This window comes from Artemia sp. Qi Xiang Cuo, chromosome 14 (genome assembly GCF_049724085.1).
Source record: "Artemia sp. Qi Xiang Cuo chromosome 14, ASM4972408v1, whole genome shotgun sequence".
NCBI lineage: Eukaryota > Metazoa > Arthropoda > Branchiopoda > Anostraca > Artemiidae > Artemia > Artemia sp. Qi Xiang Cuo.
Genome location: NC_142807.1, coordinates 4798724 through 4811820, shown reverse-complemented (window position 1 = coordinate 4811820; position 13097 = coordinate 4798724). Strand labels below are relative to the sequence as shown.

General features: G+C 35.2%; 1 protein-coding gene across 1 annotated transcript in view; it reads left to right on the top strand.

Moving 5' to 3' along the window:
- Positions 1 to 13097, top strand: part of LOC148944060 (epithelial splicing regulatory protein 1-like) — a 268151-nt gene that overhangs the window by 158606 nt on the left and 96448 nt on the right. The window contains exon 12 of the mRNA XM_089100840.1: positions 12203 to 12436. Coding sequence (XP_088956966.1) covers positions 12203 to 12436 — 234 coding nt within the window. The remainder of the gene's footprint in view (positions 1 to 12202; positions 12437 to 13097) is intronic.

Sequence of the window (13097 nt, the reverse complement as noted above, 5' to 3'; positions counted from 1 at the left end):
ATTCTTGGCTTACTTTTCAAAGGCTCGGGCGTACTTTTTGGCTTACAATCTGGCAACACGGTCCCTTATTTTATGTCCCACCCTTACTTACTACGCCCCCTGGTCCTTGCTATAAATATATATATATATATATATATATATGTATATATATATATATATATATATATATATATATATATATATATATATATATATATATATATATATATATATATATATATATATATATATATATATATATATATATATATATATATATATATATATATATATATATATATATATATATATATATATATATATATATATATATATATATATATATATATATATATATATATATATACATATATATATAATCTTGTTATACTCTACTGACTTCAAAGGATTAGTTATATCCGAATTGACTATTACACATCTTCACAAAAGGGGTCAGGAGAGTATTTATATCCCCTTATTCTAGGGAAATCTGAATAGCAACAGCCACATAAGATAAGATAAGATTTATTGCTGAAAAATGGCTATCACAAGCCCAAAAGGGCCGAATTCGCACTTTAGCGTCAAATACAGCGAAAAAAGAACAATAAAAACAAACAATCAAACAACAACAGCAAATTATAAAAGGGTCAATGTCAAATACGTAAACACGTTAAAAAAAAAGTACAAAGTAAACTCATAAAATTAGAAGGTCTATGTCAAGTCAGCAAAAATGCCCCCCCCCCAAAAAAAAAAAAAAAAAAAAAACTCGCAAAATAAAAAATGGGATAAAGTGTAAATAAAACATAAACAAAATTTAGTTGGTGACTAAAAAAAATAAATAAAAAACCTCCAAATTTGCATAATGGGAATTAAAATTAATAACTATGAGGTAAAGAGTGAGTGAGGGGGGGGGCGCGGCAGCGGAGAGTCACTGGTTGAAAATGTCAACTATGTAAGGGATAAAAGTTCTCCTATATCTTTCAGTGCAAACTCTTATTGGGGCGAGAAGGGGGATTTTTGTTGAACCAGAACGCGGGAGGCGGGGTCGAAGGGGTGAATATTGACCGGGGAAAAGGGGAGTTGTTCGAGGGTTATGAAGGGCATTGTTAGCAAAACGCAAGGTAATTTTTGCTCTCCTTTCCTTAAGGGTGACAAGGTTAGCTCTCCTAAGAAGGGAAGTATAAGGTACTTTACCCTCATTGAAGATACTTCTAAGGCAACTTTTTTGGACTGCCTCTATTCTGTCCGACAATTCAATTGAAATGCCAGGATGCCAAACAGGGCAGGCGTACTCAAGGGTTGGGCGTACAAGTGACAGGAAAATCCTCAAACAGAGCGATTTAGGGCATTTAAATTTTTTAAGGAGTTTAAGGAGGGAAAATGCGGCATTTGCACGTTTTAAGATGTCATTAATATGACAATCCCATTTTAAGTCGCTTGAGATGGTAACGCCCAGTAATTTCATAGTGGTAACGGACATTTCAGGGGGGATTGGACAGGAGAAAGAAGGAGGAGTTTTAAGGAAATTAACGGTAAGAACAGTTGACTTTAAAGGGTTGACTTTCATATCATCAGTAAGAGCTTCGGCTGATATCGATTCCAAGATGTACATAGGGTTGCTTTTGGAATTTTTGGAACATGTATCTAAGACAGTTAGATCATCAACGAATTTCCATCTATCCGGGAAATAAACACCAAGGTTGTTTATCACTGTAAGAAATAAAATTGGACCTAAGAGGGTTACCTGTGGCACATCATTATCAATTGGGAGGGGATCAGAATATACACTCAGGTATTTCACGATTTGCGTTCTGTTAGAGAGGAAAGACGAAATTATTTTAATTAAATAATGGTCTGCTAAAAAGTCATTAGATAGCTTTTCTAATAGTATATTGTGGTTGATTAAATCAAAAGCTTTTGCAAGTCAACAGTGATAACATTAAGCCAGGTATTGGGTTTTTTCGAGTGTGTTACATATTGTGTCCATAAGGTGAACAAGATAGTAGGTAGTAGATGTAGAGCGTAGGTTTCCGAATTGTCTTTGGTCAACATTTGGGATTATTTTTACTTTCAACCACTCAGCTAAAAAACTTTCATATAACTTCGAAAAACTGGAGTAAGAGTAATGGGACGGACACCATCAAAATCTTGATTGTTACCTTTCTTTTTTACGGGAGTAATAAAACCTAATTTCCAACAATTTGAAAATTTACCAGTAGAGGTAATTTCATTAAAAAGTAAGGACAGAGGCTCTGAGAGATTGTTGGCAAAGGCTTTAATTAGTACAATCGGAATGTCTAATGGACATGTACTACACTTTTTAATGTTCTTAATTTTTGCCTCAACATCCGAGGGCGAAATAACGGGAAAATTGAGAGAGCACAAATCATAAGGAGTGTCAAAAGAGAGGGGAGGGAGGTTCTGAACTATGGAAGAAAGAAAACTGTTCAGATCAATGGCTGTAACTGAAGGGTCTTCTTGGAAATGGAAGTCTATATTATTATGTGGTTTCCCACAAATTTTCTTTATTCTATTATACCATTGTTTTGGCTTTGTAGAAAATAAATCCCGGACTTTGCATTTGTAATATGAAGAAGCAGATTTAAGTATTTCTTTTTTTATATGTTTACGCAGTGAGTACGCTTCGGATGTTTTACCACTCTTTAGTAGATTTAATTTAATTCTAATTAGTTTTTTCAATTGGGTAGTAATGTATGGTTTGTCATTACAACATATTTTTACTTTTTTCACAGGCAAGGAATTTATGTATTTTGTTTTAATCAGATTTTGGAATTCGGAGACTTTAAAATTAATGTCATTTTTTCATTTGTGGGCCTGCCAGTTTTCATTGGTAATACAAGATCCAAATGTGTAAAGGCCAGCATTAGAAATTGGGCGATAAGAGAACTCAATAACAGAAAAAGTATGATTAAAGCTATTCAGAGGCTTCACTAATAAACAAAAATTGTAACTTCCTCCTAACGGGTGCAAGGGGACAGGAGGGACATAGAAAGCCTGCACATTGGTGCAAATCAAATCAAGGGTTGAATTTCATTTTGTTGTTGGTATTTTTATTATTTGTTTTAAGTTTAGGGAACTACAAAGGGAATTTAACTTTAGATCATTAGCATCACCTACTAAGGAAATACCGGCATTCAGGAATTTGCATAGGACAAAGTCGGCACTACTATTCAGTTGTTGGTGGAATTGCTGTCTCTGTGCAGCGTTTTGATTTGGGGAATAATAGAAACAGCAAAACACAATCAAATAATAGGGGCGTGGTAAAACTTTGGGTCTTACACTTACCCAAATGATTTCATCGTAATCTGAAAGGTTGGGAGTATGAATTAATTTAGGAAAGAGATAATTATTTACAAATAATAGTATTCCACCTCCCTTTTTACCTATGGGGTGATCATGGGGACGAAGCTTTATGAATTGGAAGTAGTTATTAATATATGAAAAATACGCTTGAAAGCGTTAAAGTACTAAGGGCAGCGACAATGAAATCAGATTGTTAGAATTGGTTAAATGGAACTTACACAGTTTCTTAATGAAAGAGACCTCCATATGCACTTCTGCAATTTCGATTGCAACGTGTGCCAAATTAAAAAAAGGGCTTGAATGAAAATCAGCAAAAAATAAGTTAAAAACATTTAGCAGTAAGCATCTTAAGAAGATGTAGCTTTCCTTTGAAGGTGATTGTGGGTGACGGATCAACAGATTGTTGATGTTTAAAATTTTACGGACGAGAATATTAAGGAAGCAACGTCTACCCTCCTTGCGTTCATGTCTGATTTTGAAAAAAAAGGTGTCGCAATATTACTGGAATATTAGAATTGCACGATACTGATATCATTTCAATCGTTAACCTAGACCTAGTTTTTTTTGTTTTTTTTTAACCTAGAACACTATCAGGGCTATGCTTAGTCAAGATCGACTCATATCTCATCTTAAGCCAAACTTTAAAATGAAGTTTATAGCAAAAAAATATTCTGATTTCTATGGTATTTCAAATATATTGCTTTCATCAAGATTACACTTAGCTGCAAAAAGTAATCTACATAATAAAGTCCACTTTAGTGCCTGCGGTGGCACATTGAGTTGATCTTTTTCTTGGGGATACTGGGCCTGGAGTTGAAATAACGACAAAGACCACCACACTGCCTTTCCATCACAAACAACAAAATACAAGTAGAACATCAGCGATTTTTTTTTTTCTAGAAGACAGTGGAATGCGAACTTTAAATGAATATTTTGACCCTATACCCATGGGCCATCCTCAACAAAATAAATGAAAAAAATATATAAAAGGAACTCACATTATATTAAAGGAGCTCACGTTTTAAGGAAATCATTAAACTACAATCTTTACAGTCCTAGCATCATTACTTCAAAAAAGTTCAACTAGGTCTTATGCTAGGACTCATTGGTCCTGGTCGAACTTCCCTGATTCACTTTATCTCTATACAAAATATAAATTAAATATTTATATTTTAATATAAATTTTATAAATTAAAAATTTATTTATTAAAACTTCGGAATTGAAATAGATTCAACTGATCCTGCGTGAAAGGCTCTCTAGAAAAAGGTTAATTAATTTCACTTTCAAATGCATTAATTCTTAATTCTGAAATTCAATTTTGTTACTGCTATGTTGACTTTTTCATAAAATGACATAAACTTACATACAGAGGCGTTGTTTGGGGAGGGGGAGCAGTCGCCTCCCCTAATAATGTGGAAAAATTATGGTACTTATTTAGTAACCGATAAACACGCGACAATTGTATTGAAGATCAGATAGGCATTTAACCCAGTATTTATATCAGAAGCTGTATAAATAAAAGGTTTCTCACTCCGGAACTATATCTAAACTTTAGTTTTTTGGGGGTTTAGGGGGAAAAAGGTACATAGGTTGGGCTAGGCTACCCATTTAGTATATGCTATGTTTTACTCCTACCCCCCTAATGTGCAAATATATACCCTAACTATGTTCATAAACTATTTGTCATCCTATTTATTTTATTATCATTAACATTAACGAAACTTCACTTCTCGCGTGTTCATCGGTTACTAAATAAGTACCAAAATTATTATATAACCCATGCTCCTTGATTATCCGGATATGGACCCCTTTTGCCCCCCACTACCCTCCCCCCTCCCATAAAAATGTTGGAAATTCGTCCTTGCTTACATAGTGTAAGATTTTGTATAGAGCTTGAGTGTAGTTGGAACTGCCCTCGTTGCAGAGAAAATTGCTGAAAGGTTCTGCAGCATAGTGTGAAAGCACCATTAAGCTTATTTCTAGCTATGCAAAATTCAGGCATCAATTGAAACGTTAAACTATATGTCTACAAGTCCTTTGCCCTGTTATCTTCAAGCTGTTAGAAGTAGAACTAATAAATATAAATTTCCCATTAAAGATCAAATTAATGAGATTAAACTTGCTGCAAGTCGAAGATGATACGCCAAAGGCCCAGTTGAAATTTTTGCCTGAAGTTTTCATTTTCTCTCTAATTTCTCTCTTATCTCTCTAATTTCTCTCTAAATTGATGTTCTGTGTTTCGTTCAAACTTATTTTCAGCTATTTTTTGGTAATCTTTGTATGTGATAATTATTAGAAGGAAAATAGTTGAAATTAACCTGCGTATCATAATATTTGATTTTGATTTTTTCCAAGCTCCTCTTATATTGATTTTGGTAAGTTCTCTATGTCAATTTATATTTCCATTAGTCCCAATTTGTAAGGGAATGAATATGGGTGAAATTCTTTCAAACCATAGCATTAAAAGAAAATAAAATGATCAAGAAACATTATTTGTCGTAGCTACTTACTTAAAGTGACTATTTTCAGATGCCAATTTGCTCCAAATACTGGGAAGCAGTGTTGTCATCGACACAAGAAAAAAAATAAGGCAGAGCATCTGAAATCTCTAAAATAGAGACAAAATAACTAAAAACATAACGCTATAAAAATGGATCTTCTTTTTTTCTCCTTAAAAATGATCTCGTTAAAAAGACTCCTTCTGGAAAAAAAAATAGTTTTTTTTTCTTTTTTGTTCAAAAAAAAAAAAAAATGTAAAGACTAGCATATTAGGCAATGTTCTTAGGAAAGAACAAAATGTCAGAAAGAGGAAAAAAACGTTTCTTTTTGCTATGGTTTCGCTCAGGGCCGTATCCAGGATTTTTGTTCAGGGGGGGTTTTACTCATTTTTGACTTTTTGGGGGGGGGTTTACTAATTTTTGACTCAGTTTTCGACTAATTTTACTGATTTTTACCTATGTTTTACTAATTTTCGACTTATTTTCGAGTCGGTCAAAAATTTCGGGGGGGGGGGGTTCAAACCGGGTAAACCCCCCCCCCCCTGGATACGGCCTTGGTTTCGCTTAGAGCTTAAACCCGAAGAGAAAAAGAGAAATTACTGTTCTTCAATGACAGAAAGTGTGCTTTAGCTTCATTGGCTTAGATCAGTGACACGCCTAGGTAATCTAATTACTAGTAATTACATCATTTCTTATTTATGGAGAGGGAAATAATCCCGCCTTTTTAAAACCTTCTTGATTTTAAGTCTTTTGTGTGGAATATCACTAAAACCAAAGAGAAATTACTTTTTTCAATCCCAAGATAGAAAGTGTTCTTGGTCATAATGGATAACATCTTTGACGTAATTTTCTTAGTTAATCTTTGTTTCTGGAGAGACAAATAACCCCCTCTCCCCTTCTTATTTAAAATATGATTGTTTTAACTTGTGAAACTTTAACTGTGTGAAACTTTAAGCCAATAAAAGGAACAACAAGTTAATTTTCACTTGACAACTTGTTCTGTGTGAAAATTTAAGTCAATAAAATTTACAAACAGTTTATGAGTCACATAATTTTTGATGAGTAGTCCCTCTGGTTCTCCGCGTTAAAAATCCTAAAGCCTACCCAGTAAGGCTTGGTGTATAGAGCCCCTAAAAAGTTGTGTGTTAATTTTGCTAGTTAATTTTGCTCGTATTTTGTCAATTTCTACCCAATATCGTAAATTTCATGGCGAAGCACAGATCTTGAAATCCTTAAAAGGGTTCGATACCTAAAAGATCGTTTTCCGAGCCTCAACGTCGACTGACCATCAAAGACACAGACAAAAGGCTCATTATTAAATTCTCTGAGGGGGCCAGTTATCATTGAAAGCTATCGAGGATTGTGGCTTGACTATGAAATTTGATTGAAAAGACAGTAAAACTGTATTGGCAAGGTTTTCAATTAAGCACCACAGGGAACCCTCAAAGCTGCAAATTGATCAATTCACATTTCTTTTGAGCTGATTTTTGGTGTTTTCCTAGCAGGCATACTTGAACATTTTTAGGGACTAGCCTTTTCCTGAACTTGGAACAGCAAATTCTGCTCCGTCTAATCGAAAAACAAAATTCATATTTTCTAAAGATCAAGTTTCATCAAACTGAATATCTCCATCTCCGGCACAAAGCATGATAAGCTAAATGTTTTTTTCTAAGATTTATGGAGAAGCAGGTATCGGCTTTAATTTTATGATTTATGGAGATTAATTTATGGAGATTTAATTTTTAGATTTATGGAGAAGTAGGAGAAATAGGTATCGCCTTTAATTTTATGTCGTTTATTCGGATTTCTTATGCAAGCTCTGCAAGTTGTGTTAGGATCGCCCAATCAATTCTAAATAGTTTAGCCATACAAACTAAAACATTTATAATGGACGAGATCCTCTTAACCCCTTTTGAATCCTCTTTCTTTCGAATCCTCTTAACCCCTAGAAATATTGGCAGCTTTGTCCTTGTCTTTAGGACCTAAAATCAAATAGTCAAACCTCATGAACTTAGATTAAAAGGAAGACAAAAATATAATTAGCTCAGATATACTATAAATCAAGTTATAGGCTTAAAAAAAATGTAGCAAGTATGTGTCAAAGAAGAATTTCAGGTTTAAAAGCCGTCGTATTTTGCGCAAGCAATATGCTAATTAAAGTAACAGACTTTTGGCAAGGCTGTAGTTAACTAAAGTGTTACCAAGTTTGCGTTTAAATAACTTCCGGTTTTCCAATGGGATATCATTGTGCAACTGTTTAAAGCAAATAGTTATTCTATAACTGTATATTATCCGTCATTTATTAAAAAGATGTTAATAGATATTGTACAAAGATATGATAGGCTAGGGTCTAGTCTCGACCAAGTGATTCACTGTTGTACTATTCTCAAAGTACCAAGGACATTAGAATAAAAACTAATTCTACCCCTGGGTCCTACCTTAGGTCTATTCATAGAGCTAAGGGTTGGTGGCGTCCGGGAGAAATGCTTATTGCATCCTCCTTCCTGACTCAAATATAAGCAAAAAAAGACCGAATCAAAATGGACCGAAGTGGTCAATCTCCCAGCTGTGGTGCCCCTCCCTCTAACCCACTCCCCAAGCCACGACTCCCGTGCCCCGGTTGCCCCACCCCCTAGGACCGGCTGTGCCTAAGATGTTCCAAGATTTGTCTTTTGGTTGTTTTCAAAATTATGAAGTTTTTAGAGCAGTACCAAATTTTCGTCATTACTGCCACGTTGAACAATAAGCAAAACTAATTAGTTTTATTAATTGTCATAGTCAGTTTTATTAATTAGTTGTATTAATTGACTAATTAGTCAAATTTGACTGGTTTTCCTTTCTAAAAATTGAATATTAACAATCTGTTAATTCCCAAAGCCAACGACACCTTCATTGGAAAGCTACACATTGAGCTTTTTTTAGCCGTCCTTAAAAAAAGTCTTTAGCTGTTTGATGTCATATTTTTTAGCTCATTTTTCTACTAGTTTTTCACCCGTTTCTTTTTTTAATTGGCGCTCGCTATTGCCATAAATGACATAGCTGAATATGGAAGTCTTTTCATTAAAGATTGAATTCCTGATTTTTTCCTTTTTTTCCCAAGATTAATATTTTTTTAAGATATCCTTTAATTAAGGTATATGGCCGTATAAGTTTCCGCTTAACCAAACAATCAGATTTCATTTTTTGTCTTTAGTGTTGTTTTTTAGGCTAGCTAAGAGACGCACGCGTCTTAGGGCCTCTGTCTCCTCCCCTAGGGTTGTATAATTTCGCTTATTTATTCAAAATACTTTGCTTTTCTTTTTCAAACTTGTGCCAAAATACTTTGCTTTTTCAAACTTGTGCCATCGAGATGAATTCCTTTATATATGCCTGAATTTTGCTCAGATTTTGCTTCACGCCCTTGTCACGCCCTTGTCACATTGGGCTTTCCCCAAGATTTAGCTCTAGATCCGCCCCTGACTAGTTACTTCGGTAGTTATTTATTATAGCGACCTCACTGAAGAAGTGAAGTTAGGTTAATCCTAATGAAATACACCTTACTATGGTGAAAAAATAATATTTTATTAACAAAATTATGGAAACTACAACAAAGAATTATGGGAAGCAGGCCGCCCTGAACGTATAGTATTAAATGCCTAACCTAACCAAAATACCAACTCTATATATTAAATATTTAATTAAAATATACCTATATAGTAGTTTATCTCACTGTGCCTAAGCTAATTATCTCCGAATGCAGATAGACAAACCGGTTTTAGGCAGACAGATGAGATCAAACTTCTTGAGTGGGGTCGCTATAATACGTAAATACCGTTACTTCTACTTCTTTCTCAGCGAGAGTAATAAAGTTTCTCAAATCCCTTGTCTTGGTTAAGAGACGGGCATATGCATTGCTCAAAATAAGACTTGACGTTTCCTCAATTACCGTTCCCCTTTGTTATTTTTATTGGGATTGTTTGTCTAATGAAGATCGTTTATGACTGGCGAGGAATTCCTTGTCTGGATGTCCTTAGCTTACATACGTGACGAAGAAACAATCCACCATTAATTTGTTATTTGGTTTGGGGCGGGGGTGAGTGGCGTGACTGTAAGCTCAGCCACAGTCGACCCCGCTCTAAATGGGTACCTGGAGAAATCTGTGAAAGGTAAGCAGGAAGGGTGTGCAAAAGCGCAGGGTGGGTGGCTTCAACCCCCCCCCCCCTGGTACTTCCTGGATGACTGGCCTTGAAACGGAGATCAGCACCACCGGTTTGGAATTCAAGGGTCTAGTGCCGTTTCATTTATTTTTTACCTTTTTTATCCTTTTAGCCCTCTTTAAGCCCGTTTTTTCCTCTTTTTCTCTGATAAAATGGTCAGTTTAAGACGTATTGCGTTAATTGGCTAGGAATACGTACACATTGTCTATATAGTATAAGAAAGTCGAGCGCTTCTAAGTAAATTCTGCTTAAAAATACCAAGGCCAGTGAAAATGAAATGTGATTGCTTAATTCCTTGAGAGAAAATTTATACAATCATATAGGCTATATCTAAAAGAATAGTAAAAAAAAATAGTCAATTTTTAATGAAGACGACCCCTGTAACAGTTTTTGGTTGTAGGCCTAACGGGCACCAAAAAAAAGAAAGAAAAAAAAGAACGCGGGTGAACAATTACGATTTAAATTTTTTAGTGTCGTCAAATTTTGGTAGTTAGTTTTGCTCATTTATTTTCACGGTTTAGCGGGCCAACACGGACAAAAACGTAGTACTTCCCTAAAAAATTCATAATTTCAAATAAACAATGGTAAAATCTCCGAAAGTCACAGATTTTGTTAAGATTGATCCAGGGGAAAGAACGTTTTTATTTTGATGTCTTTGGTACGTTAAAAGAAAAAAAAGATGTAGGAAAGTGCGCGATGATGTTCAAGCCTTTAGTTATTTCTTGTAAGACTGAAATATTCAAAATATTATTCCATCAACTTTTTAAAGTCTGTGGGGTCGACCAACAGTTCTTAGTCCAGTTGATGGACTGTTTTTTATTAAGTTAGTAATTAATGCACCTTGAATTTTTAAATTGATTTCGATGTTGATCAAAATTTTTTTAAATTAACTTTTCGATATTTCAATAGTTTAATTCGAATTTTATTTGACTTATTTCATATATATCCCAAGCAATATCTCATAACTTTTAAACTTAATGGCTCCATGGCCGACGCGCCTTGACATGCTCCATAGCCAGCTGAGCCACGCATGCTCAACAAGCATATTTCATGCTTTATAGGCTACTTATCTTTCCTCAGTTTTATATAATTTGCCTATTCACCGTTCGAATGATCAGGAATTGAAAAGGAAAATAAGTCAGTTTTTTTTTTTTTTTTTTTTTACACTAAAATTGAAGAGCCACTTTAAAACCTAGAACAAACATAAATTTTATGGTCAACATAAATTCGTAGTTCTTGCAAATCAAGGGGAGGGGGCAGCGCTAAAGCACTGCCCCCTCCCCTTGATTTCCCTGCTCTGTAGAATAAAGTCTAGCGTGTGATTTCGTAAAAATTCATTATGAGAATGTTCGTAGAATGCACTAAATGCAACCAGTTGGCGATGGACTGTTTGATTTGCCTACGCTACCTTTCAAGGCATTTGTCTCCCCTCCATGGCAAAAAAATAAAAATAAAAACACCACAGTTTGGAAATTCAAAGGTTTTAGTTATTGAAAGTACTTTGAACCCCCGCCCCCAAAAACGTTTTATTTTACCAAAGTAATTGCAAGACCCCCCTCCCCCAGAACATTTATAATTTCCATGAGGAAGGAAGAAACTACGCGTCAACATCTCCTGAAACCTCGATTTCAGGGAGTATCTAAACTCCCAAATTCCTTGACGACGTTATTTTTTTTCATAAAATAAAATATTTATGACATACATTACAACATAATACTCTTCTGGGCGGCCCAAAAGGCCTGACTCAATGCTGTCCAAATGGGCAATCATGTATACATTGAGAAACAGATTGTACTTCCATCCAAAATTTGTTTCAATCCAAATCTCACTTATTAACCTATCAATTAACCATAGAGTCGCCTTAAACTACCTCCTTGTTCCTCCTCCAATTCCCCCACCACAAACCACGCAACTTACACCACCTCCTTCATCTTCCTCCAATTCCCCCGCCACAAACCACGCAACTTAAACCACCTCCTTCATCCTCCTCCAATTCCCCCACCACAAACACCGCAAACCACGCAATCTAAACCACCTCCTTCATCCTCGTCCAATCCCCCCGCCACAAACCACGCAACTTAAACCACCTCCTCCGATTTCCCCGCCACAATCCACGCAACTTAAACCACCTCCTTCATCCTCCTCCAATTCTCCCGCCACAAAAAAAATGTGTTACACCTTCCTCTTATCATTTTGTATTTCAGGTCCTCAACCGGTCAATGGATCCCAAGACATATGAGCAACAAACACCATTAATTACACATCTACCACCTGTACCAATTCTGCCACAGCAAGCTATCACATCTGGAACAAGAAAAGATTGTATACGGCTCAGAGGACTGCCATATGAGGCACAGGTTGAACACATTCTAGATTTCCTTGGAGAACATTCAAAGAATATCGCTTATCAAGGAGTGCATATGGTTTTCAATGCTCAAGTAAGATTCTCTTTTCGATTTTACGGTCTGGAACAAAGATTATGGGCAACTTATTAGAGTAGAAACTGACGCTAGTGTTGAAAAAAAAAATCAACGCTATCTAGCGTATGGCGACACTTGGCATTTTCAAGCTTGTTGATCGTTTTTTTTTTTGGAACTTAGATCAGACACTTATTACTACCGTAATTTGTTAAATTTTATTATGGCTGGTAGGTTGGGTAAGGGAGGAAGAGGAGCTGGAGAGGTAAGGGTGGGCTGGGAAGGCAAGGGTGGGCAGGGGCTAAGGTGGGGTCGGGAGGGCAGGGTGGGGAAGGGGAGTTGAGTATTGAGTATTGAAGAGTGATGGAGACTGGATTTGTTGTTATCATTTTTCTTTTGTATTTTATTTATCTATTATTATTGTTAATTCGGTTATTTATTTTTTCATATATATAGGTTATAGCTTATTTATTTTTTGTTTATTTATAATACTTTTAATTAAATAGTTGATATTTAAGTAAATAGTCGATTTAATATGTAAGTAGTTACGTGGACTTCCGCGCGATCGCAAACCTTCATAGGTTTTCTCCAGCGCGAAAGTGTTGTTTAATTTATTTATTTGTCTGTGAATGTGTTTTAATAAACTTATAAACTAATTAAATTAATTATTCTTATACTGAAA